Source organism: Rhincodon typus, chromosome 8 (assembly GCF_021869965.1).
Source record: "Rhincodon typus isolate 14 chromosome 8, sRhiTyp1.1, whole genome shotgun sequence".
Lineage (NCBI taxonomy): Eukaryota > Metazoa > Chordata > Chondrichthyes > Orectolobiformes > Rhincodontidae > Rhincodon > Rhincodon typus.
Window position 1 is genome coordinate 29,848,055 of NC_063339.1, and position 27,801 is coordinate 29,875,855.

Genomic DNA, 27,801 nt, shown 5'->3' on the forward strand with positions numbered 1-27,801 from the left:
TCAGAAATAGTGAAAGCTTGTGAGATGGATATGGAGATATTCATAGGTGATTTTGATCTGCATATATATTGGACAAATCATATTGACAAGAGTTGTCTGCTTGATATGTTCGTAAGAATGTTTTCAGGTAAATTGCTTATATTCTAGAGCAGACGTTACCAAAACTGGTAATATACAAGACGGGATTACAGCAATTAATAACAGTGAAGGTGCACCTTGATAGTAGTGATTATAATATGATCAAATATTATGTTCAGCTTGAGGGATAGAAGATCAGGGCTGCAACTTAAGACTGAGGTAAGGAGGAATCTTTTTCTTTCAGAGCGTTGAATGTCTTTGGAACTCCTTGCAGAGTCTTTGTGTATATTTCCCCAGAGTGCAGTGAAGGCCGGGTCATTGAATACACAAAGGCAGAGGAGATTGACTTTTGACTATTTTTAACAAAGGAGTAAAATGTTTTTCAGTTAGCCTGGAAGTGTGTAGTTGAGGTCACAGAAGGATAATCACATTCTTAACGAATGGTAGAGCTATAAGACCATATGATGTAGAAGCAGAAGCAGAATCTCATCAAGTCTGCTCTGCCATTCATTGAGATCTTTGCTGATCTGATAATCCTCGACTCCATATTCCTGACTTATTCCCATAACTTTTAATGATGAGAAACTTGCCTATGCCAATTTTGAATATACTCAATAATCCAGGTCTTTGCTATACAATATTCCAGATAGACTTTTTCTTCTCTAAGGAAAAGCATTCACATCTGTCTTAAATGGATGACCTCCTTACTCAGTGATTATGCCCTCTGGTCACAGACTCTTTCAAAAGAGGAAACAACCCCATTTTTGAAGAAGGGTCCTGACCCATAACATCAACTTTCCTGCTTCTCTGATACCCCCTGGCCTGCTCTGTTCCTCCAGCTCCACACAGTGTTAACTCTCCACATCTATCACAATAAGTCCCCTAAGAATCTCAAATGTTTCAATAAGACCTCCTAATTCTTCTAACCTTCAATAAGTATAAACTCAACCTACTGAACCGCTCTCCATTTCCAGGATCAACATTGTGAATCTTCTCTGGACTACCTCCAATGTTGGTATATTTTTCCTTAGTTAACACGACCAAAACTCTGTGGCTGAGGGCCACCTCATGTCATAGAGTTTTAGTAGGATTTAGGACTATGAGACATTGAAGCAAACATAGGCCATTCAGCGCATCAAATCTGCTCCACCATTCAATTAAACCATGGCAATGTGATAAACCTCAACTCCACTCAGCTGCATATTCCCCATAACCCTTAATTGCCTCACTGATTAAAAATGTCCATCTCAGCCTTCAATATGACCCAACATCAACAGGCTTATGTGATAAAGGATTCCACAGACTTGCAGCCCTCAAGAAATTCCTCCCCATCATGTAAGACATGAAAGACTCTTTATTCTCAGATTATGCCCTCTGGTCCTAGACTGTTCCACAAAGAGAAACAATCTTTCCATATCTACCCTGCCTGTCAAGTCCTTGAAGAATCTTATACATTTCAATAAGGTACATATTTTTATATTAAATTCCCTTTGAAATAAAGCCCAACAGTCTACTTGCTTTCTCTATTACCCACTGCACTTGAGATTAGCTTTTTGGGGATTCATGCATGAGAATACTAAATCCATCCGCAGCCATTCTCAATTTAAATATTATTCAATTCCTTAATTGACACTGCCAAGGTGCACGACTTCACATTTTTCCACATTATATTCCATGTCAAGTTTTTGCCCACTCACTCAACTTGTCAATATGCTTGCATAAAAAACTGTTACCCTCACTACTTACCCTCTCACCTGTTTGTATTACCTGCAAACTCGGCAGTGGTGCATTCATTGCCATCATTTTATTTATGGTAAATAACACTGGACCTAGCACTATCCCTGAAGTTCAGAGACAACACAGTGTGGAGCTGGAGGAACACAGCACGCCAGGCAGCATTAGAGGAGCAGGAAAGTTGACGTTTCGGGTCGGCGCTTCCTGTGTTCCTCTAACTCCACACTGCGTCCTCTCAACAATCTGCAGGTCGTCCATCATAAACAAGCATTCATTTCAGTCAACAAGGTGCAGAGCTGGATGAACACAGCAGGCCAAGCAGCATCATAGGAGCAGAAAGGCTGACGTTTCGGGCCTAGACCCTTCATCAGAAATTTCAATACCGCGCTCCCTCCATTCTCTCTGGCCAGATCACCGAATTTGGCTGGATCACCGAAACGAAGTCGGGTCACGGTTAGACAAGTAGCTCTGAGTCGCCCACGTCTCGAGGAAAAGGGAATTAATTAAACTTTTCTGGCCATTTTCCCTACTTAGGTCCAATTTTATTGTCGTACGAAAGCCAGCAGACCCAATACTAGCTGAGATTTGGGTCTAAACAAATGGCTTCCCCCTTTCACTGGCCGTTTCCAAGTCCCCACCTGCCAGCCAGCCAGCCAGCCAGCCCGCCCGTCCGTCCGTCCGTCCGTCCGTCCTCGTCGAGCCCCGATTCCAGAAACAAATCCGTTTACTCACCCACACGACCGTGCCTCTCGCAACAACCATTTCAAACCGAAAAAAATCGTTAGGAATTTTCGAATCCAAGGCATCGGCACCCGATTGGACGTTGGCTCTTCGGCCTGCCGAATCAGCATGTGTAACGTCAAGAATGGAACACTGCGCGTGTCCGGATGGCGCGCCTTTCCAGCGGTAAGATACTTGCGCACGCGCAGAGTCGCTCATATGACTAGAGGAGTTGTTAGTGTGTGTTGAGAGAAAATCTTCATGTACTATCGTAAAATAGCACTTGTAGTCTTTTTAACGGTTTGGTTCTGGGCCATGGATTTATAAATTTGGGTTTAGAGTACAGAAACAGGGAAATTACGCAAAAAAGGATTTTGCGTTTCTGGGGAGGCCTAGTGTCCCATATAACAAGGTGTAGAGCTGGATGAACACAGCAGGCCAAGCAGCATCAGAGGAGCAGGAAAGCTGACGTTTCGGGTCTAGACCCTTCTTCAGAAAAAAAGTTTCTCAGGTTCTCCAGCATCGGCAGTTCCTACTATCTCTAGGCCTAGTGTCCCATTCTGATAAAACATTTTTTGGGACAGTGAGTAAAATTTGTGGAGCAGATGTATCAGAATGAAACCAGAAGGAAGGGACTTTAGTTCTTGTGGAGAGACTGACGAAGTTGTGATTATTCACGTTGCGCAGTGGGATACTTAGTGGATGTGTTCAAATATCTTAAAGAAAGAGAAAAGGTATGTTTTAAAGCAGCAGGTTATATAACTTGGAATACACTTTGTAAGGGTGGTGATAGATTCAGTAGTAATGTTCAAAAACAAAATATATGCTTGGAAATTGCGTGTGTTGGGGGTGGAGAAGAGGCGCTGTTGGGGGCAAGATTGAAAAGAGCATCTGAGGAATTAATGAAAAGAGTAGAGGATTGGGACTACAGTATTTGGTTGAGGAGCGGAGGCTTGGGGACCGCTTTGTGGAACACCTACGCGCGGTTCGTGACAAACGACTGCACCTCCCAGTCGCGAACCATTTCAACTTCCCCTCCCACTCCTTGGACGACATGCCCATCCTGGGCCTCCTACAGTGCCACAACGATGCCACCCGAAGGTTGCAGGAACAGCATCTCATTTTTCGCTTGGGAACCCTGCAGCCCAATGCTATCAATGTGGACTTCAAAACCTCCCCTCCCCTGACCACATTCCCAAAACCAACCCAGCTTGTCCCCGCCTCCCTAACCTGTCCTTCCTTCACCTATCCTCTCCTCCCACGTCAAGCCATACCCCAATCTCCTACCTACCTGCCTCCTTGACCTGTCTGTCCTCCCTGGACTGACCTATCCCCTCCCTAAATCCCCACCTACACTCACCTTTACTGGCTCCAACCCCGCCTCTTTGACCTGTCTGTCTCTTCTCCACCTATCTTCTCCTTTATCCATCTTCTATCCGCCTCCCCCTCTCTCCCTATTTATTTCAGAATCCCCTCCCCCTCCCCCATTTCTGAAGAAGGGTCTGGACCCGAAACATCAGCTTTTCTGCTCCTCCGATCCTGCTTAGCCTGCTTTGTTCATCCAGCTCTACACGTTGTTATATCAGTATTTGGTTGAGTCTTTCAGAGCTGGCTCAGATCTAGTTGTTCAAATGGAGGTTTGATTCAAAGTCTTTTTAAGATTATGTGAAATTTTCCTTTTAAAATAGATACCATTATTTTAGTTTCATGAATGCTTCTTAAAGTTTATAACTTGCAAAATTATTGAAAGTGATTCTTCATTACCTCTAGATTTGACTATTGCAACACGCTTCTGGCTCGTCTCCAACATTACACCATCAATCTGAGGATATCAAAATTCTGTTGTCCATGTCTCGTCTTGAAGCAAGTCCCGTTACTTTATTGTTGGGGGAAAATATAGGGTATGGCACGAGTTAACCCCACACCTATTTGGGGAGAATTAATAAAACCTTAAGATGAGGTAAGCAACTACATTCGAAAGAAGTAGTGAATTTAGTTAGCCTGATGAGGTAAGATTCATTGAAATAAAAACAAAATGAGTTATACAAAATAATTGTCAGGTTAAAAATAATTAAAACACACAAGCAAGAGCAAAATGCTGCTGACATAGGAGATTGCCAGACATGGTTATGGGCCAAGGGAGTAGTACAGAAGATGATGGGAGTAGATTAAGACCAGAAACTGCCACTTTTGATGTATGGGAAACCAGTTATTTTTCTGAACTACACTGTTTTGGATTTCAAGTAATGTACTATTTCTGTGACTTAAAATGTTTTAAAAAAACAGATGTTTTTAGCTGATTGACAGCATACTACCTCAGAATCCTCTCCAGGATACGTTCTCTCAATGTTGGCTTAATAAACAATCGTTAAACCTGTCCCTGAAACTCCTAAGATTATTTTGTAAAATAATCTACTCCAGTACTTATTTCTGACTTTGCTGATCTACACGATCATCTTTTAAATAACATGATAATATTTAAATGCTTATCCTTATTATCAAAGGCCTCTCTTCTGCCTACCTCTGTCATTTCCATCAGCTCTCCGGGCCATGTGATATCAAATACCTCTTACTTTGGTCATTTGTGTATCCTCAGTTGCTCTGGAATTCCTGTCAACATCTCTTTAACACCTTAAAATTTACTCATTGACCAAACTCTTAATCGTCTTGACCTATTATCTAATTAAGTGGTGCAGGTCATACTTTATGATGCTGCTATGAAACACCTTGGTATTTCATTACATTAATGGCAATATATTAATATGAGTTGTGGAAATCATAGGCATCAGATTTTTCTTTCATGTAGCCTGTAAAAGATATATTAGAAGTTGAATATTGTCTTATTGTGAAATAAACAAGTTTGTGGATATTGTATATTTAGAAGTAGCATTGTATGTATATTCATTATGGTGGAAATGATTCATGAGTTGGTGTTGTGTGCACTTGTCAATACTTAAAATTATTTATGTTATATGGCATCTTTCACTATCTCATGGTGTCCCAAAGAACTGCACTTTTGATACAGCATCGGAACAATTGCAAATGTGGTAAACAGTTCACAGCAAGGTCAAAAAGAGCAGTGAAATCAATAATCAAGTTATTATAGTGGTATTAGTTGAGAGATAAATATTTGTCAGAGAGAACGTGTGTCCTGTCATAGTTTCGTGAGATCTCTTTCATGAACTTATTCATGTAGACTATTTAAGATCTCACCTAAAAGCCAAGTGCTCTAACCATGTGAGACAACAAGGTGCAGAGCTGGATGAACACAGCAGGCCAAGCAGCATCGTAGGAGCAGGAAGGCTGACGTTTCGGGCCTAGACCCTTCATCAGAAATGGGGGGAGGGGAAGCGGGTTCTGAAATAAATAGGAAGAGAGGGGGAGGCGGATAGAAGATGGATAGAGGAGAAGATAGGTGGAGAGGAAACAGACAGGTCAAAGAGGCAGGGATGGAGCCAGTAAAGGTGAGCGTAGGTGGGGAGGTAGGGAGGAGATAGGTCAGTCCAGGGAGGATGGACAGGTCAAGGGGGCGGGATGAGGTTAGTAGGTAGGAGATGGGGGTGCAGCTTGAGGTGGGATGAAGAACAGGTTAGGGAGGCGGGGACGAGCTGGGCTGGTTTTGGGATGCGGTAGGGGGAGGGGAGATTTTGACGCTTGTGAAATCCACACTGATACCATTGGGCTGTAGGGTTCCCAAGCAGAATATGAGTTGCTGTTCCTGCAACCTTTGGGTGGCATCGTTGTGGCACTGCAGGAGGCCCAGGATGGACATGTCATCTGAGGAATGGGAGGGGGAGTTGAAATGGTTCGCGACTGGGAGGTGCAGTTGTTTATTGCGAACCGAGCGTAGGTGTTCTGCAAAGCGGTCCCCAAGCCTCCGCTTGGTTTCCCCAATGTAGAGGAGGCCACAACGGGTACAGCGGATGCAGTATACCACATTAGCAGATGTGCAGGTGAACATCTGCTTGATGTGGAAAGTCTTCTTAAAGTCTTCTTGGGGCATGGGATGGGGGTGAGGGAGGAGGTGTGGGGGCAGGTGTAACACTTCCTGCGGTTGGAGGGAAAAGTGCCAGGTGTGGTGGGACTGGAGGGGAGTGTGGAGTGGACAAGGGAGTCACGGAGAGAGTGGTCCCTCCGGAAAGCAGATAAGGGTGGGGAGGGAAAAATGTCTTTGGTGGTGGGGTCAGATTGCAGATGGCGGAAGTGTTGGAGGATGATGCGTTGGATCCGGACGTTGGTGGGGTGGTACGTGAGGACGAGGGGGATTCTGTTTTGGTTATTATTGCGGGGATGGGGTATGAGGGATGAGTTGCGGGAGACACCAGCTTCAAAATCTCCCCTCCCCCTACCGCATCCCAAAACCAGCCCAGCTCGTCCCCGCCTCCCTAACCTGTTCTTCCTCCCACCTCCAGCCGCACCCCCATCTCCTTTCCTACTAACCTCATCCCGCCTCCTTGACCTGTCCGTCCTCCCTGGACTGACCTATCTCCTCCCCACCTACACGGACCTTTACTGGCTCCATCCCCGCCTCTTTGACCTGTCTGTTTCCTCTCCACCTATCTTCTCCTCTATCCATCTTCTATCCGCCTCCCCCTCTCTCCCTAATAATTTCAGAACCCCCTTCCCCTCCCCCTCCCCCATTTCTGATGAAGGGTCTAGGCCCGAAACGTCAGCCTTCCTGCTCCTACGATGCTGCTTGGCCTGCTGTGTTCATCCAGCTCTGCACCTTGTTGTCTCAGATTCTCCAGCATCTGCAGTTCCTACTATCTCTGCTCTAACAGTGTAGCCATTTGTCTGCTTACCAAGTGTAGCCAAATAGTGTTTAATTTTTATGGATTAGGTTGTGAAGTTAGATGGTAGAAAAACAAAGGAAATCAGAGTTAAAGGTAATCCAAGATAATATGAAGTGATGTGAATTGGTCTGAAATTTTGAGATGTTGCTCTGCAGTTACAGCAAGCAGAAATGTCTTTACTGGGAAGTGTACATCCATTGCTACTTTTGTACTTCTCCTCTCATCCTTGGACAGCAAAGTGAATTTGTATATTGGTAAAATAAAAATGTTAGAGTTCAGTGAATTAATTTTTTTCTGAATCTAAATCTTCATTGGCTCTTCAAATGTATCGTAAATTTAAGTTTTTTTATATTTTCTTGTTTTCTTGTAGATGCTAGTATGGAAAATATTGGTACAGAAGCAATTAATTGGATATATTAAGGAAGGATAGGATTTGCGACTAATATGGAAAAACCTCACTGGTTAAACCTACCTCAGGATATATTGTTGGAAGTATTTAGATATCTAACACCGGTAGGAAAAGCTAACGTTCGTGCAACGTGCAAGTACTTACAACAGTTAATTGATCATCCTACTTTATGGACGAATAGTATAATTGTCCTAAAAAGTTTACAATGCTGTAATTCAGTCTTTTGGAGAACGTTAAGAAAAAGGCGAATAAGATCTGTGGTGATTAAGGAAGCAACACAGAAGCAACAACAGAGGATGGTGAATTTACTACCTGACCTGACAGCTGTTACTATTGATGTAAAAAAGAATTTGGAGAGTTTAAGCACTTTGAAATCACTTGCAAGCTTACAGAAATTACAGCTGAGTAATAAATTACAAGTGCTAGATCAAAAACTGCTAAGAGAAATGGCTTTCTTCAAACATCTGACTCATTTGGTCGTATGCACTTCAGTGTTTATCCAGGATAGTTCGTTGTGCCATCTTGCAGAATTAACAAAATTACAAGCATTGACACTTCATGCCGGACAGAAAAGCCCTTCTTTGACATCGCTTCGTTATGTTTTGTTTCGGTTGCCAAAACTAAAAGAACTGTCACTAAGTTCTGTGGAAAGTTGGGAGAATTTATCATTGTGTTTTACTTCACCAGAAATGACAACTCCTAAACTGACAGGTAAGCAAAAGGATATGGGAAAATAATTGGTCTGGTGATTTTTATAAGAAAATACAAAAATGACAGACAGGGAAAGACTCCGTTACACATCTAGCAAATATCTGATAACTGTTATGGATCAGAATACAGATGCATCTGACCCACCTGGCTGAGACAAAAACCCAAGGAAAAACGGTTAACTTTTCAGGCCCATGACCTAGCATCAGAATTAGAATGTTGGGGATGTAATAGGCTTGAAGCAAGTGAAAGCGGTGTACAGGGGGAGGGTGAGTAAAAGAGCAAATGGGAAATTCTGCAATAAGATGGTAGGCAGGAGAGATTAAATGAGAGAAGTGTCCACAGGGCAAAGGAAGTGATAATAGGATAAGTAAAGAAATGTCTCTAAGAGCCGTGATTGGCAGGATCTTAAACAGTCGCTGCTTCAAAGTGAAAATAACAGGAAAACAAAACCCAAACCAACCAAGATAAACAAACTAGAACAGCTGTTGAAATCTAATATTGTTGAAACAGATATTAAGTCAAGAGGTTGTGAAGTGCTCAGCTGAAGGGTATTCTTGGAACTTGCACAGAGCTTCGTTGAAATACTAAGGGCAGAAAGGTCAGTGAGAACTAGCTGTAAAATTAAAATGGCAATGACTGGAATTTGAGGTTCACACTTTTTCTCAGCTGTATATTTTGAGTCTCCATTTGATCTCCCCTGTAGATACCCCATCCTGAGCAGCAATGCTAAAATCACAAGATGTACTAATAAGTTGTTTCTTTGGAAGGAATATTTGGGCTGTTGCCCAGAAATGCGAGGATCTAAAACAGCAGGTCTTGCATTGTCTACACTTGCATGGAAAAGTGATGTGGAAAGGGAGGGAGTATTTGGGGTAATTGAATTAAACCAGGGTTTTGCAGAGGATACGATGGACCAAAAGGGAAGAAGAAAGGAAGATGTTAGATGGTCTGGCCTGCTGTGTTCCTCCAGCTCCACAGATGTTAGATGGTGGTGTTCGCGTGGATCTAGATAATAGGGATTGAGAGTTTGGAAAGTGCTTTCTGAGGTCCCTTTACGAGTCATCACTGCATTTCATAAATTATACACACTGCTATTGTGCGCTGATGTTACAGTGAATGTTGAAGGTGATGAATGGCATGCCAGTCATGTGGATTGCTTTTGTCCTGGAAGGCATTGAGCTGCTTCAGTGTTGGTGCTGCTTTGTTCGTCAACGCAATGATGTGCTAGTGAAAGTGGGATTAGGAGGATAGGGCGGATGAATGAATGACTGAGGATCTGGTGCAGGGACAGAGATTCACATTTTTGGATGACACCAAAGTTGGTGGTGTAGTGGTCAACGAAGAAGGTTATCTTGGTGTACAATGGGACCTTGATCAAATTGGCCAGTCAGCTGAGGAGTGGCAGATGGAGTTTAATTTAGGTAAACATTTGGTGTTGCATTTTAGTAAGGCAAATCATGGCATAACTTATACAGTCATAGGTAGGACCCTGGGCAGTGTGGCTGAACAAAGAGACATAGGGGTGTAGGTGCATAGTTTCTCGAAAGTGGAATCGTCAGCAGACAGTGTGTTGATGATGATGTTTGGCACGCTTGCCTTCATTGTTCGGTGCATTAAGTATAGGAGTTGAGATGCCATGTTGTGGCTGTATAGGACAATGCTGAGGCTACTTCTAGAATACTGTGTTCAGTTCTGGTCTCCCTGCTTTAGGAAAGATGTTGTTAAACCTGAAAAGGTCAGAAAAGATTTACAAGGATGTTGCCGTGATTAGAGGGTTTGAGCTATAGAGAAAGGCTGAATAGGCTGGGGCTTTTTTCCCCTGTAGCTTCGGAGACGAAGGTGAGGTGGTGGTGACCTTATAGAGGTTTATAAAATCATGATAAAAACCATGGGTAAGGTGAATAGCCAAGGTCTTATTCCCAGGGTAGGTGTGTCCAAAAGTAGAGGGCATAGATTTGAGGTGAGAGTGGAAATATTTAAAAGTGACCTGAGGGACAACTTTTTCACAGAGGGTGGTGCCTGTATAGGACAAGCTGCCAGAGGGAGTGGTGGAGGGGTACAATTAAAATGTTTAAATAGGTACATGAATAGGAAGGGTTTAGAGGGATATGGGCCAAATGTTGACAGATGACACTAGTTTTCAGTTTAGGATGTCTTGGTTGGCATGGATAAGTTGGACCTAAGGGTCTGTTTCCTTGCCTGAATAACTCAATGACACTGTGTAGAGATATTTGTCACACTCATGTCTTGTGTTTTGAGATGGTGGATAGACTTTGAGGAGTGGAGGTCAGTTACACGATTTAGAATTCTGTAATCTGCTTTTCTATCTACAATATTTATACCAATGGTCATTTTTTTTTTAGTTTTGCTAACTCCAGGATGTTAATGATGAGCAATTCAGAGATGGTAGCGACATTGAACATTTAAGGGAGATGGCAAGGTTATCGTTTATTAGAGAGGTTCACTGTCTGGCACTCATACAACATGGATAGCTGCTTGTCAGCTCAAGTCTATAATATATTCTGCTCTTTTCCCTATTAGTTTTTGCATCCTCATCTTTGATGACTTCAGTCTTCTTCACTTTTCTCCTTTCCTGGTGAATGCATTGTGCTGATGTCCTACCAAAACTCTTGCTCCAAATATATTCTTCCATTCATGATTTGTTGCCATACCTTTACCTAATTGTGACCTCTACTTCCACACACTTGTTCATTATTAAGCCCACTTCCAACTACCTTCTACCTATAATTGTCTACAGCTCTTTCTTGCCACTTTCACCTCAACTTCTCCACTGGGAGGAGAAACCTCATTCTCATAAGTTGCTCACAGTTACACTTCCAAGTTCCCAATTACCTAGCCTTTTCTCTCCATTTGCCTCAATTCTTTCTTCTGGTGCCGTTGATTTGCTCATCTGCCATGGACGGAACTGTTCACTGTTTCTCATCCTGCTCATACCATCTAGTACAGGACCTCATATTTGTTACTTCAAATTAAAAGATACAAAGTTAAATGTACTTGTCATGTCTGACAGCATCTGTGGAAAGAAAGCAGATTTAGTATTTCGGATCCAGTGACCCTTCTGCAGAACCCTTTATCCATTCTGGAGAAGGGTCACTGGTCCTGAAATGTTCACTCTGATTTCTCTCCACAGCTGCCGCCAGACCCACTGAATTTTTTCCAACAATTTCTGATTGTTTTTTTGATTTCTAGCAAGCACAGTTCTTCGGATTTTTTAGTATTTTTTACCATGATCAAAGTCACAAATTTATGTTCTATGCCATTGTAATTATGATGCGCTATATATTAGAACAATGAACAGTGGCCCTTCGGCCCACAATGTTATGCTGACCTATTATCTTACTAAGATCAATCTACCCTGCATACCCTACATTTTACGTATCCTTACTGTAGCTTTTGATAAGATCAGCCAAATATTCTTTGTCAAGTTGCTTTTCCATATTCAGTTGTGGAGAACAATCTTTATTTGGTTCCATTCTTCCTTATCAGAACAGCACTAGAGTATCTCTGACAATGGCATCTGACAGCAGGATGTGTCCAATCACAGAAACAATAATTTGTGTCTTAGAGATACCTGTAACTTTTACATCTGTGCCATAACAATGAAATAATACCTTACACATTACATGGTAGTATTCAACTGTGTAACAAAATTTCATCACTGAGTAGATATGAGCGATGCTACGGGAAATTTGTTATTTTGAGTCAATTTGGTAAACTAACTTTGTTAAATTGAAAAAGTAAATAGCCATGAATCAAAAACAATATTTGTGTTTACAGAACGTGACAGTTTTGAGCCACAATACATCTCTCGACTTCAATTAGAGAAGTTGAGCCTTTTGAATAGCATCAATGGTCCACTGTCTGATACAGCACTCCAGCAGTTGTCAAAAGTCTGTAGTTTTTCTGTGAGCCTCAGCAAACCACCTATATCATTGAACAGCAATTTTGTGCACAGCATGTTGGAGAACTTGACAAGCATCACTGAATTGGAACTTAGCTGTGAGTAGATTTTGGAAATAAACTTTACTTGTGTATAGATGTTCCCTTTAAAGCAAGGAATCTGGGAAAACTTAGTGTGTCACTGAATATTTTTTATATTACCTTATGATTCATTTCCTGATGAATGTTGGAATATATTTGTAACAAAACATGTGGATTGTATTCTATTTTTGTCATGTTCACTCCATGTTTGCCACATTTTAAAATTCACTTGCAAAGTTGTTGCTATCTTATTTTTTTTTAATCACAATTCCATTTAAAGGGACTGTCGAGTTCCTGAACTGCTGAACATTTAAGTGTTTCAAAGGAATGCTAGTGCATTTGTTAGTGTTTCAGTCAAACTTTTTTATTAAACCATGTTTCCTCCGATAGATTGCCAGACGAGGTGCCCTGGAAGAAAGAAAGCAGTGTACCTTTTGATTGGCATTGTAATTGTAATTGTGACTGCTACACCTTTAAACACCTATTACAATTTGCATTTATGTAACTGTTTTTAATGAAGGAAGAAGCAGAGGAAGAAATAGATGATGAGTCATAGTATGTGAAGGTTTTAAGGAGAGAATTTTAAAACATGGAATGTAAGCATCTGAAAGAATGTCTGATAGTGCTATGAAAGGGCAGAGGAGGAGCTGTGATTGGTTTGATGGGGGAATACACAAGAAGCTGGCATCAGAGAAAACACATTTGGAGGTGACTTGTAGGCAGCAAGCAGTTAGAGATAAAGAAGTAAGTGAAAGGACGGTAATGACATCATAATATTGAAAAGAAAATATAGAATCTCATGTTAGTAGAAAGTTTTAGTGAAAACATACTATTACTATCAAAAGATGTTGGTGAGGTCATGTTGGGCAGTAACCTGTCGAGATAGATACATATGGTTTGAATAATTCAGTGTCAGCGGTCAGCGTTAAGTTCTGAGATGAGAAATTTCTTTGCATGAAAAATTATAAATCTGTGATTGCTCAGTAATGGAGTATGTTCAAGGCTGAGATTGATAGGATTTTGGACTCTTGAGGGAGCCAAGATACGATACCAAATGGAGGAGTGAAGTTAAGGACAAAGATCAGCAGTGATCTTAAAATGATAGAGTCAACATGAGAGGCCATGAGACTTGATCCTGCATCTATTTCTTAGGTTCTTCTGAGAGAGATGTAATGGAGATGAGCAATACAGCCACATCCTCTTTTACATTCTTCCTTTACTTTCCATAAAACCATTTTTAAAATATATAATATTGTATTTAGTCTAACAGATATAAAGAAAAGTACCTACTCCTTGCCATTCAGTTTGGAGGTTTCTACGAAAGCAATCCAGGTCATGCATCCACGCGAACTCAATTTTTTTCTCTCTTTCTGTCTTCCCTGTCTTTGTGTGGAGACAAAGAACAAAGAAAGTTACAGCGCAGGAACAGGCTCTTCGGCCCTCCAAGCCTGCGCCGATCCAGAACCTCTATCTAAACCTGTCGCCTATTTTCCAAGGATCTGTATCCCTCTGCTCCCTGCCCATTCATGTATTTGTCTAGATACATCTTAAATGACGCTATCGTGCCCGCCTCTACCACCTCCGCTGGCAATGCATTCCAGGCACCCACCACCCTCTGCATTAAGAACTTTCCATGCATATCTCCCTTAAACTTTTCCCCTCTCACCTTGAAATCGTGACCCCGAGTAATTGAGTCCCCCACTCTGGGGGAAAAAGCTGCTTGCTGTCCACCCTGTCTATACCTCTCATGATTTTGTAGACCTCAATCAGGTTCCCCCTCAACCTCCATCTTTCTAATGTAAATAATCCTAATGTACTCAACCTTTCATCATAGCTAGCGCCCTCCATACCAGGCAACATCCTGGAGAACTTCCTCTGCACCCTCTACAAAGCACCCACATCCTTTTGTTAATGTGGCGACCAGAACTGTACGCAGTATTCCAAATGTGTTCGAACCAAAGTCCTATACAACTGCAACATGACCTGCCAACTCTTGTACTGAATACCCCGTCCAATGAATGAAAGCATGCTGTATGCCGTCTTGACCACTCTATCCACGTGCGTTGCCGCCTTCAGGGTACAATGGACCTGAACACCCAGATCTCTCTGTGCATCAATTTTCCCCAGGGCTTTTCCATTTACTGTACAGTTCGCTCTTGAATTGGATCTTCCAAAATGCATCACCTCGCATTTGCCTGGATTGAACTCCATCTGCCATTTCTCTGCCCAACTCTCCAATCTATCTATATTCTGCATTCTCAGACAGTCCCCTTCACTATCTGCTACTCCACCAATTTGTGTCATCTGCAAACTTGCTAATCAGACCGTCTATACCTTCCTCCAGATCATTTACGTATATCACATGTTTCATTCATGTTAGAAATCTTCCTCTCGTGGTAAAATTGGGAATCTGCTCTAAGAAATAAAATCTGCAATTGATAGCTTACTTTCTATCATAAATTTAGAGAAGAAATTTAGAGCACCATGTTGTTGGAAACATTTGACTAAGTTTGCTTGAATCTCTCCTCCAGTTGGAGGATGACAATAAAGCAAAATAACAAAAGCCTAATCATCCTGATATTACAATTGGGGAAGTAGTAGTCAATAGCCTGAAATTAAAAGAGAAAGCAATTTGAAAAGTATTTTGCAAAAGATGCAATCTCTGGAATTTGAAATACAATGAATCCACACTTAAGTATGTGGGTGTGTTCTTGAAAATTACAAAGTGAATTGAATCCGGTTGTCACAGAAATCATTGTTAGAACTGGAGTTAGGTTCCTTCAGACATTCTCTTGCTTGGGAAGGCCAATTGCATACTGAGACCACAGTTGCTATTTGCACTGAAAAAAACTGCCTCTAGTTGAAGCCTCTGACTTCAGGGTGAGTTCAAAACAGAAACCAGAAGAAGCTGAATATTGGATCAATATTAAACATACAGAAGCCCCCAGTGGTGGCTACAGACCTGAAGGACTTTAAAGATGGTGTGGGAGTGAGAGTGGGAGCTAGAGGGAGTGTGAGCGAGGCAGGGGCAAGACTGGGAACCAGACAAGAAGCGAGTCCAGCAATGAGGGCAAGACTAGCAGTGAGAAAATTTGCCTTCGTAGCAATGGAGATCAGGAAATGTAAGAGCAAGAATGGAGAGAAGGATTGGGTGAAGAGGGTCTTCAGGATTAAAGGATAAGGTGGAAGTGCAGGAAAAAGAGCCATAGGCAGATCTTAGAAACTCACATTAAATGTACATATTAACACTACATTATTAATGGCATAAATGCAAGACAACATCGTGTCAGATTTAAGTGGAAACTTGATATACTAAAGCCTGAATTACTTGAAGAGATTACTATTATATCACGTGTTTATAATTTCCCTCTAATCTATGTATTAATCTAAGGTTGCTAGTTGCTTTAGAAAATATAATATTTTTCTTTCAGATGTTTGGAATTATGTTTATGTATTCTATGTTCATTGAACATTCTGTAAAGTTCAGTGCTGAAAATTTGAAATAGCAATGGAAAATGTTGCATGGATCATGTGAAAGAGAAAATAAGTATTTGCATTTATTCAAAACTTTATCACATCTTAGGTTGTTCCAAAGTTTAATATATTCAATATTACGGTTTAATGCACTCACTTTTTCATAGACATTGTTACACAACTTACCAAACAATTTGGTTTTGAGTATGTTGGCCTAGTAATATTATCGCTGGACTGTTAATCCAGAGGCCCAGTTAATGTTCTGGGGACCTGGGTTCAAATCCTGCCATGGCAGATGGTGGAATTTGAATTCAATAAATATCTGAAACTAAGAACCGAATGATGACCATGAATCCATTGTCAATTGTCGGAAAAACCCATCTGGTTCACAAATGTCCTTAAGGGAAGGAAACTGCCATCCTTACCTGGTCTGATCTACTTGTGACTCCAGACCCACAGCAATGTGGTTGACACTTAACTGCCCTCTGGGCAATTAAGGATGGGCAATAAATGCTGCCTAGCCAGCAACACCTCGATCTCATGAATGAATTTAAAAAAAAATGTTGGTTGAGGGGTGAGAGAACATCAGAATAACTCTATCTTTAAATAATGACACAAGATATTTTAGATTCACCCAAGTGAATTAACAGAATTTTGTTTTTAAACTCAAAACACACTGCATTGAAGTGTCAGCTAAAATTATCTCAGCAGTAGAGCGAATAGAGAGGTGGTTTGATGGAGGTGTTCAAAATAGTAAGCAATTTTAAGAGTATTTCAGGAAAAATGTAAAAGGGTGGGTGACTAGAGAATTAAGATTTAAGATGATTGGCAAAAAAAAATTAGAGGTAACGAGAACCTTTTGGCAGCGAATTTTGATCTGAAGTGTGAAGGCTGCTGGAAGCAGATTCAACAGTAATATTCAAGAGTACTGGATAAATATTTAAAGAGAACAAATGTACAGTTCTTTGGGGAAAGGACAGGCTAATGGAATCAATCAAAAAGCTTTACCAAGAGCTGGTAAAGCTTTAATGAGTCACTTAGTCATCTTCTGTGCTGTAACATTTGATTAAATGTTCTGAGGTTCTGGAGTCTTGCATGAAACCAATGTCTTCTAACTAAAAGGTGGGAGTTCTATTAGCAGACAGTGTAGGGGAGGTAATGGTGTTGTGGTAATGTCACTGGGCTATTCATCCAAAAACCCAGAACCCAGATTAATATTCTGGATATGTGGTTTCAAATCCCACCTCAGATTTTGGTAAAATTTAAATTCAATTAATCCAAATTTCTGAAATTGAAAGGTAGTCTTGCTGTGTGCCCAGTATTTTCTTACATATTCAGACTGAAGACTTATGGAATTGTGTGTGTCAACATTCTATGTATCTTTTTTCTTTGGATGCTGATTTTGCAAGATATATATAAGAGAAGCAAAGTTCTGAAGGAAGATTTTTCATCATTTAAATTATGTACCTTATCAGGGACTGGACCTCTTGCTGAGTATGTGAAGATTTTGCCATCAGGTCTTGCAAGCTTGGATTTAATAAGTACAAGACTCTCCAATGTCGATGTGCAGCTTCTGTCCGATTCATCAGGAAAAACTCTTAAACATCTAGGCTTGGTGCTATGCAGCGGTATCACTGAAATAATGCTAAAGCGGTTGCCAAATCAGTTTCCTTTTCTGCAGAGCCTTGACCTTAGGTAAATTATATCGATATAAATACACAAGTATGAATGGAAGATTGTGGATGATTCGCAGCCTTTTGGCTTGGCACACTGAGATGCCCAACTTTGCTGACATTAATTCTATAAAGTTCAAATCTGGGATAATCCTGATCTAATAACTGAACGCTGTGCCAATGTGATGCTTTTACCTGCTAAACCATTAGAAAAATCCTGGCTCAGCATCTATGTTTTTTTAATCAGAATGCTTTTGTCAGCTTGCAGATGTATCTTTTATTGCAGTTGACAAGGCAAGGAGAAATCTATAGATGTCAACTTAAATTTCTGATAATTAGGGTAATTGGTCTTGGCCGTATCAAGATTTCTAGACATTACTGGAGTTTTCTCTTTGCATTGGGTTAGTTAAAGAGTTACAACTACTATTCAGTTAGTTTTAAGCATTAGCTGATGCACCATCAATAATATTTAACTATTGATCACAGGACAAGTAAGGAAACTCAGAAAACCAGCGATAATTTTAAAATATTGCTTTCAAGGAAGATTGCCAAAGTACTGCAGGTTCTTGTGTGACACGTGTGACACAAATGACATTTTAGTTTTCATTCTCTGAATCTTTATCTTTCAGAGGTTTCATGAAGGATTGTTTAGACAAGCAATTATGCCACTTAGAGAAATTTCAAAACTACAAAAATGGCATAATGGAGCAGGAGTTTCATTCTGTGTGCCAAATAAGCACCATATTAGCAGTTTTCTGACTTTACCAGTCCAGCATTACAGACCAGAGGCCCAAACCTTTTTCAGGTGCTAGTCCTATTAATATTTTCACAATGAGCTGCGTGCACTAAACACTTGTTGCTCTGCAGTTCCTCAATTTAGTGAACGCAAATAATGAATGTAGATATTGCTATTAGGCAGGGCCTGTTGACGGATGTGGTTTGATATTCTGCGCTGTATTTCTGCTAGAACTGGACCCAAAAATTTTCCTAATTTAAAAATGGACATGACTTTAAGGAGAGACTTACAATACATTCCTTAATAAATGCCAGTTAGGCCTCTGTGCCTGGATGAAGTGGAATGGCAGCTTTGCCCACTTGACCTTGAAAGTTGCAATTAGGATCCTGAAACTGTCATGGAATCTTAGTAATGCATTTTAGACCATCCTCTGTCTCAGTTTGTTAGGGCTGCTTGATGCCTGTTTAGAGGCCTGCCTGAATGTTGATTTTTGTTTTGACAGTTGGGTGCATAATGTCAACACCAGGGTTTCAACTGTCAGTTACCACATTGCCCCTTAAGAAATGGGCAAATGGCATTTAATGAGTATGTTGCTCGAAAATTTAAATTATCAATCTACATAATTTTATGCTAGAAATTAACTGATTAGTGGTTGTAATTCTGAATGAGTATAAACCAAAATATCAATAATCCTGTAATTCTTTCAAAAAATAAATCCTTAAATTATGTGTAGGTTTAACTTTGAGTTACTGATCAAAAAATCTTGTGTAAATCTTTACAGTCAGCAAATCAAATGTATTGAGATTTTGTTTCAAACATCAATTGAGTATTTAAATATTTGTAGTTGTTCTTCGTTTATATTGCTGTAGTACATACTTTTGAAAGAAAACTGGCTTGGATCTTTTGATTCTTTCTTTTTTGCCAGAAGAAATTGGTTTTGATTGATTGCAGGATTGGAATTTTTTTTTGCAAAATTTGTCCTTTTATTGGTGCTTAATATTCTGGGTGACGCAAGAAACAAAAAAACATCTGGCTCTAGGATTGGGAAAGTATTTGACCATGATGCTCCAGGCATCACGAGTGTGGTCAAGCTGGATGGGCCAGCTGGCTTATCCTTTCTGTTATTAGGAATTGGGAATGAATTTGACTAGTGATGGCATAGAATGGGAATTATCGGAGATAACGAAGTGTGGCGCTGGAGGAACGCAGCAGGCTAGGCAACATCAGAGGACAGGAAAGTTGACGTTTCGGGTCAGGACTCTTCTTCTTAAATTTCCTGCTCCTCTGCTGCCTGGCCTGCTGTGTTCCTCCAGCTCCATGCTTTTTATCTCTGACTCCAGCATCTGCAGTTCTTGCTATCTCTGGGAATTAAGTTTATTTTGGATGTTCTTAACTAACTAGTTGTTTAACCTTGAATAAAGGAAAATCTTTTGAGGTTTTTTTAAAATAGATTTCTGCAAGTTCTTACTAAACTCCATGATTTGTTTCTCTCTTTTCAGTGGGTGTAAATTGTTGAAACCAGACATTTTGGTTGGCTTCGCAGAGCTAGCATTTCTAAAGGAAATCGTAATTTCAAACAATCCACACTTAACTGATGTAACACTGAAGCAATTTCAAACGTTAACTGACAACAGAGTGCACATAACACAGAAGAACAAGAGAAATCATGACAGATGTGATTGTTATTTTAGCTTTGGTATGTGAGTGGATGAAGCAAAATGTTTTGTGCATGATAAAGATTATAAGGTTGACTGAGAGCTGAAGAAGTGTGTTGATGTTTCAGATGGACTGGATTGACAACTTTCGTGTTAAATGTCTGGTGGATGGAAATCCATGAAGAGAAATGACACGTTTGTTGATATGTGCATGCATAGCATTTGAGTTTAAAATTGGCAATTGTCATAATAACAAGTCATTTATAGTTTAATATTATTGAATAAATTGGTTAGTTATGTTTGTTTATTATTCTATATTACACGTGTATGACCATCAGAGGGATCTCCTACTCAAGATATAAATCATTGTGATTTTAATCCCCTGAAGAACTACAGATTTTAATATATCTTTCGTTATAAAGACACATTCTCAGGTTTCCCAAATTGTTTTCTTTCTTTACCAGGGAATATTTGTTTGTCACAAGTAGGATTGATAAAGTTAAATGGAGAATTTTAGCAAAACATTCAGACCCATTTTAAAAAAGATAATGATATTCTTCTGAAAGAGACCTGTTTCTATTGAATGCAAGATGACCATAAATTGGACAATGGGAATTTTATTGTATGATAATTTTAATAGCTGCAAAGTGCAATGCGATAGGATAGTCATAAAGTCATACGGCATGGAAACACATCCTTCGGTCCACACACCAACCATGTTCCCAAACTAACTAGTCCTACCTCCCTGTGCTTGGCCGATATCCCCCTAAACCTTTCCTATTCATGAACTTAACCAAATGTTTTTTAAATGTTGTAACTGTGATGCTAATGTTTATTGTCTCACACTGAGCTAATGGCAAATTGATGTAGTATTAATGTCTAAGAGGGTGTCTTAAACTTTATTTTAATATCACTAGGTACCCAGATAACGTTCTGGGGATCTGGGTTCGAATCCCACCACAGCAGCTGGTGGAATTTGAATTCAATAAATATCTGGAATTAATAATCTAATGATGACCATGAATCCATCGTCAATTGTTGGGAAAAGCCCATCTCGTTCACAAATGTCCTTAAGGGAAGAAACTGCCATCCTTACTTGGTGTGGCATATATATGACTCCAGACTCAACAATGTGGTTGACTCTTAACTGCCATCTGGGCACTTTGGGATGGGCAATAAAAACTACCTACCTAGTGATGCCCTCATTCTGTGAATGAATAAAAAAAATTGGCAAGTTGAGTGTACAGGAAAGTCAATTAATAAATAGACATAAAGATATTTTTAATGAGACAGTAGTTTGAAGAGAGCATCTGACTAGCTGCAGTTCCAAAGTGTGTTAGGTAATAGGCTGTTACACAATCACTATTCAGGTTTTTAAGATTTTAGCCATTCATTGCCTTTGCGGATAATGTGTAGATGTCAGACCCTGGGTTTAAATGGACAGTCCATAACAGTGCCATCTTGTGTGGTATCTGCAGTGAGATATATGGCAGAGGATTAAGACTCTGATTGTGATGTAACTTCAACTTTTTCCAGTATAATCATTGCAATTTAGGCACTATGTTATTGACGAGGGCAAATAGTAGCGAGAGTCCCTGGTTTATGCTCAGGAAAATTTTCTAGATGCTTCCAATCCATTGAAAAATGAGGCGCTGCTGTCCTGGTTTTGGGAAAGAGGTAAGTCTAGTGGATAAGTCAGCCCTTACACTAAACAAGCATTGCCCATGACCTAGAATGACGATTACTTTCCACCAATATAATATCAAAGAATAAAGTATCACAAGGAATCCGAGGATAACAAGAAACATCAGTGCATTTCCAGTGCCAAAATATGCAAATGATGTATAGTGCTTTTCAAGCATAGGAAATCAGGTGGGAAGTCAAGCCCCTAACTTAGCCAGTCTTATTCAACTCATAAGAGCTATTTTAAAAAAAAGACCAGAAATGGTGTTGGACTCAGGACCAGAAAGGCCTTGGCAAAGACCAGCAATAGATTTATTCAGCAGTAAAGGGAAGATGCAATTAGTCCTAGTCAACTATTATTCAAGATGGATTGAAGTGGCTAGACTTTATTTGACTACAGCAAACTCCATGATCTGAGCACTAAACAGGATCTTTGTGATATAGAAATTCCCAGAAGAATTAGTAACAGAGAATGGACCTCAGTTCACAAACAAGCATTTCAGGAAGTTCATTTTGGAGGCAAGTTCTACACTCTATCCTCAATTGACTGGAAAGAGCAATCAAGACTATAAAGTTGCTAATGCATAAGAATCCAAAATTGGAAGAAATTCTACTCAGCACCATTGAATAATTGGTACATGTCAGCAGAATTGTAAGTGGGTTAAAATCAAACATAACCTTTCAAGAACACGAGTAGGTAAAATAACTAGAGAAAATCCACAGCAAAAAGCAGCAGAGGTGGTATATCTCTGGACACAGGGTGAAAACTCTGTCAGCCTTAATATTAGAGCAGAAAGTCTAGTTAAGGGATAAGAAGTCAGAAACCATGGCAGTCAGACAAACTTGTCAATGAAGATCTTATACTGCAAGAATGCCTGAAGGGATATTCAGGGACAACAGGAAGTCATTGATGTTGTGCAAGCCAAGAAGTGAGACTGAGTATGATTATTAAAGAATTTGGGACAGCCAAACCTATGCCATCAGAAAGCGTGCAGAAAGGTACAATTCCAGACATGTTACAACATCACCCTTGTATTGAATAGAATGGACCACATCAGGGCATCCAATCACAGTTCTAGATTGCCTTAGCCTGTTAAATTCAGACTCTGATGTGGGAGGGAAGGATTGATAGTAATAACAGTGACAATGATAATGATGTTATTAATGACATTAATGATCAACAAACTATGTTCATAAAAGCAAATTACTGGGATAATGTAGGTCAAATAGGGAAAAACTTTGAGGGAAGATGTGGTGTAATAAAATTCGTATACAATATAACTGCTTGCCACCAGTCAGAGAGAACTCATCAGAATAGAGTGAGAATGTTAAGAGACAGGTCTTGAACAATATTCTACAAACTGCATTTACTGTCTTGCAGTGTGCAGGCACAAATGAAATGGTTGTGCAGCATATCAGAAGTGGAAGAATCTAACTTCGAGGTAAAGAGCCAGTAGTCTTAAGGACAATGTATGTGCAGCTGTCCACAGCCCAGAGATACATCAGACCTGTATTGCAATGTGCAGGTAGAATTATTAGTTTAAAGCACAATATTAAGCAGTTACAATAACATAAGATTTCTAGTTACTGATGACATCAAGAGATGAGGTGATAGTGCAAGAACATAGTGTTTTGGTTAATGATCAGCCATGATTGATATAGAATGGCAGAGATGGTTCAACATGTAAAATGCTCCTGCTTCTATGTTTCTACAAAGAACTAATTCAATCCTGTGTAGAGCTGGACAAACACAGCAGGCCAAGCAGCATCAGAGGAGCAGGAAGGCTGACGTTTCGGGCCTAGACCCTTCTTTCTGAAGGGTCTTCCTGCTCCCCTGATGCTGCTTGGCCTGCTGTGTTCATCCAGCTCTATACCTTGTTATCTCAGATTCTCCAGCATGTGCAGTTCCTGCTATCTCTAATTCAGTCCTTTCCAGTTTTGAAGACTAAATGATGTGTGGGAGTAAGGAAGGATAGCAATGGACTTAATGCACTTAGAAAGCCTTGCTATTATTGTTCGCTGTTCCACTTAAATGTAAGCTACATGCTTTCAAAGATAACTTACTACTTTTGCAATTATAGGTTTTTTATTTGAAGTGCTTTGTTTTGACCTCACTGAGCTTGCAGTTTGTTATCATTGTGGCTGCTGAGTGACTTTTCTCATGTGGTTGCATATCACGTGGTAGAAGAGAAGATACTTTACATTTTTATAACATTAGACCAGGGCTGGTTGAAAACAGGCAACAGGAAGGGAAAATTTTTACAGGGAATTTTATGGTATTCTATTTTCCAAATGAGTAACACTGACACACACGTGATACCGTTTCAACGTTCCTATATTCCAGATTTTACTTTTTCCTACCAATAAAATATATTTAGAAATAAGCTCAATAATTTTCTTGGTAACCTTAATATAAATAAAGGGATAAGTAAAAATAAATGTTTTAATAATTTTTGTGGTTAATGATAATGTATATATCATTTCCATATGTATTTTTAATAAAAATCATGTTTGTTCAGTCAAAAAAGCTGTGCAATAATCGGTTAGATGCTGTTACATTCAATATAAAAATTAAATTTAACAACTGCTTTAAATAATCAAAAATCAATGTGAAGCAGTGAGGTTGAATATTTTCAATTCTGGTCACTCTTGGATGCTGATTTCTCATTCTATGACCGTGTTGACCTGAACATCAGATACAACAGCATTCACACAGAGGCAGACGCAAAACAGGAACTGTTAAACTAATGATGCATCTGTTTTAACTTAGATTTTGGTTGCTACAGGGCTAACCAGTCTCCATGGATATGTGTAAATCTCACTGGTTTTCACTGGTAAAGTTATTGATTGAGAGTCAATTTGCTGAATGTGCTGGAGATTTCATTGTTTCCTAGCCATTTCTTTTTAAAATCAATTTGCAAGAGTTGGCAGAAATTCTTGGACATATCCTTTGAGGTAATTCAAATGTTTGAAACTTGTGCTGAAATGTTTCATAGTATAGCCCCAGAAGAAATCATTAATTCACTTATTTCTATTCTCTAGCCATAACAGTTTACACTTTCACCACTTCCACGTGCAGTTGCTTCCTGAACAACATGCAATTTCATTCAACATTAAAATTATAAGCCCAGCTTGTGTTTCAAATTCTTCCTTGCTATTCACAATGTCTCCTCTAACTGGTATAATGCTTATCATCCACATTTGTTGGCGCCCATTTGTATCTCTGTGTCAGATTTCCTAAACTTCTCAATAGCAAACTTCCCAGGTTTTCTTTGGTGCTCAGTTCTCTTTCACATAGCTGCATCCAGAGCATAACCAGTAGAGTGGCACAAAGCCACTTCACCCTTATGTCATTCATAACAGTGCTTTTGTACTCAACAAGGGAATCCATATGAACACAGTTTTGGAAAAAAAACTATTAAGTAGTACTTAAAATTCAGAGTTGTTTCTCTTCCAGATCTAAATCCAGCTGGAAATACAAATTCCAAATTCAAATGTAGCACTTATTTTGTCTTTACAGCCTTAATTCTTCAGGAAGCTTTCTATTAGAAAAAAATTGCTTTCTTTTGTACCGCTGTCACAGTCTGCTCCATTTCTTTCAGTGATGTACTCGATCCAGTTTCCCAGTGTATGATCACCATATGCAATAGATTCTGGCTTCTTACATTATCCAAATGCCAACATTAGTGCTTTGCCTTTTTAAGGAATTAATGATTCTAATCTGTACTTAGTAAAGCATGAACTCCAGTTCACCCAAAAATAAGCAGGTGGCCTACCAGCATGCAATAAATTACTCTTATTAAAACTGAAAGAACTGCGGATGCTGTAAATCAGGAACAAAAACAGAAGTTGCTGGAAAAGCTCAACAGGTCTGGCAGCATCTGTGAAGAAAAAAAATCAGAGTTAACGTTTCGGGTCTGGTGACCCTTCCTCAGAATTGATGGTAGCTGGGTAAACATCAGTTTATATGCAGAAAATAGGGTGGGGGATGGGGTAGGCAGTAAACGATAGGAAAGAGCCCGAAGAGAGAGAAGAGCAGTTGATAGACAAAGGAGTTGATAACAATCTGACTCAGAGGGTGAATAGTTGTTAATGGGGACTATTAGTGACTATCAATAGGTAGTGTGTAATGACAGGCTATATGATAACAATGTCTGGTGTGTGGGTAGGGGTTTAGGACATGGGAGAGTTTAGGTCCTAAAATTATTGAACTCGATGTTGAGTCTGGAGGGCTGCAGGGTCCCCAAGTGGAAAACGATGTGTTGTCCTTTCAGCTTGTGCTGACCTTCGCTGGAACACTGAAGCAAGCCAGAGACAGAGATGTTGGCCAAGGAACGGGTGGTGTCTTAAAGTGGCAGGCAACTGGAAGCTCAGGGACAACAAGGTGCAGAGCTGGATGAACACAGCAGGCCAAGCAGCATCATAGGAGCAGAAAGACTGACATTTCGGGCCTAGACCCTTCATCAGGCTCTTTTTTGCGAGCAGAATGTAGATGTTCTGTGAAACAAGCACCTAGTCTAAGCTTTGTTTCCCCAATGTAGAGGAGACCACATTGTGAGCAACAAATGCAGTAGACTAGATTCTGGGAAGTGCAGCTGAAGTGTTGCTTTGCCTGGAAGGGATGTTTGGGCCTTTGGATAGTGGGGAGGGAGGGGGTAAATGGGCAAATTATTCTTATTCTTGTACGGAATGAAACAAATGTATTTGCACCTGCTTGTCATGATCATTCTGAAACTTTTGGAATCTGAGAATTAGTGTAGCATCTCGTAACCTTGATTTCATTTTAGTTCTGAACTGACTGTAACTCATTTGGTTCAGCAAAGCTCATGAGTCATCAGAGCATTTCACTTATTAGAAGAAGCTGGTCAGCATGACTCTCATCTATTATCCTATAGAGCAGATATTAATTCTTGAAATAAAAGAAGTACTAAGTAAACTATCAATTTACTTACTAATCTTGAAAGTTCTGTCAGTTTCACTCAATGTATAAATTTTTTTTTATATCAATAAAGAAGTGTGAAAATAAAAGTTGCCATAGCCCTAACGGATCATAGGGCTGCATGATCATTAGACAGACACAACTGGTGGTGGTTTAACCTTAGAGTCACCACACCTCAGGTGAGGGGAGAGGTTGAGAAGAAGAGTCCTACATGGTAACTTCAGTTGGTGGTGGAAATTAAGCCCATGCCCTTGCCATAACTGCATTGTCATCCAGCCAACTAAACTAACCAATCCCCAACAACGTTGCTGCATTTTGCATCCAGAAACCATTTTATTGAAGAGTTATATATCTGTTATCTCTTTGTCACTGGTAAACATCCATCAAGAGTTTCCTGACTCCCTTCAAGGCTCCTCTGTAATTGCTATGTAGGAATAATGAAGTTATGCATCAAAGTCATGAAACAGTTGTGCAGAAAGTAAGACATTACATTCTGTACCAAACTGGTAACAATAATAATATTGTCTACCAGAGAGATCAATTAAATAACTAAGGTTGTTTTGCAGATTAACTCCTTAGGACTAGCTTTTTGGATCAATGCTTGATTCACATTTAATATTCAACATCTGTCATTGAAATAAGAGCTTGAACATTTGATTTTAACGTAGCTGTGCTCTGACTCACACCCCGTCGACGCAATAAGAACCAAAAAAGAATCCTCCTCGTCCTCACGTACCACCCCACCAACGTCCGGATCCAACGCATCATCCTCCGACACATCCGCCATCTGCAATCCGACCCCACCACCAAAGACATCTTTCCCTCCTCACCCTTATCTGCTTTCCGGAGGGACAACTCTGTCCGTGACTCCCTTGTCCGCTCCACACTCCCCTCCAGCTCCACCACACCTGGCACTTTTCCCTGCAACCGCAGGAAGTGCTACACCTGCCCCCATACCTCCTCCCTCACCCCCATCCCAGGCCCCAAGAAGACTTTCCACATCAAGCAGATGTTCACCTGCACATCTGCCAATGTGGTATACTGCATCCGCTGTACCCAGTGTGGCTTCCTCTACATCGGGGAAACCAAGCGGAGACTTGGGGACCGCTTTGCAGAACACCTACGCTCGGTTCGCAATAAACAACTGCACCTCCCAGTCGCGAACCATTTCAACTCCCCCTCCCATTCCTCAGA

General features: G+C 40.2%; 2 protein-coding genes across 5 annotated transcripts in view; one reads left to right on the top strand and one right to left on the bottom strand.

Moving 5' to 3' along the window:
- The window catches only part of mis18bp1 (MIS18 binding protein 1), a 79,690-nt gene extending 77,042 nt beyond the window's left edge, over positions 1–2,648 (bottom strand). Inside the window, exon 1 of the mRNA XM_020528780.2 lies at positions 2,545–2,648. Coding sequence (XP_020384369.2) covers positions 2,545–2,618 — 74 coding nt within the window. The 5' untranslated portion in view covers positions 2,619–2,648. The remainder of the gene's footprint in view (positions 1–2,544) is intronic.
- Positions 2,642–20,295, top strand: im:7136021. 4 transcript variants are annotated; one of them, XM_048599619.1, is made up of 6 exons: positions 2,642–2,718; positions 4,303–4,492; positions 7,696–8,445; positions 12,244–12,465; positions 17,397–17,616; positions 19,830–20,295. In XM_048599619.1, exons 3-6 carry the CDS (start codon positions 7,770–7,772, stop codon positions 20,032–20,034), a joined length of 1,323 nt encoding a protein of 440 aa, XP_048455576.1. In that variant the 5' UTR covers positions 2,642–2,718; positions 4,303–4,492; positions 7,696–7,769; the 3' UTR covers positions 20,035–20,295. The 4 variants fall into 4 exon arrangements, with proteins under 4 accessions (XP_048455576.1, XP_048455577.1, XP_020384371.2 ...); XM_048599620.1 differs by lacking the exon at positions 2,642–2,718 and adding an exon at positions 2,737–2,772; XM_020528782.2 differs by lacking the exon at positions 2,642–2,718 and adding an exon at positions 2,748–3,266.
- The last annotated feature ends 7,506 nt before the right edge of the window (positions 20,296–27,801 follow it).

Bases quoted from the DNA above. Each gene is read 5' to 3' on its own strand.
- im:7136021 (XM_048599619.1), top strand. From the start codon at position 7,770: ATGGAAAAACCTCACTGGTTAAACCTACCTCAGGATATATTGTTGGAA. The intron at 8,446-12,243 runs GTAAGCAAAAGG...TTGTGTTTACAG, and splicing joins GACAACTCCTAAACTGACAG to AACGTGACAGTTTTGAGCCA. The intron at 17,617-19,829 runs GTAAATTATATC...CTCTCTTTTCAG, and splicing joins CTGCAGAGCCTTGACCTTAG to TGGGTGTAAATTGTTGAAAC.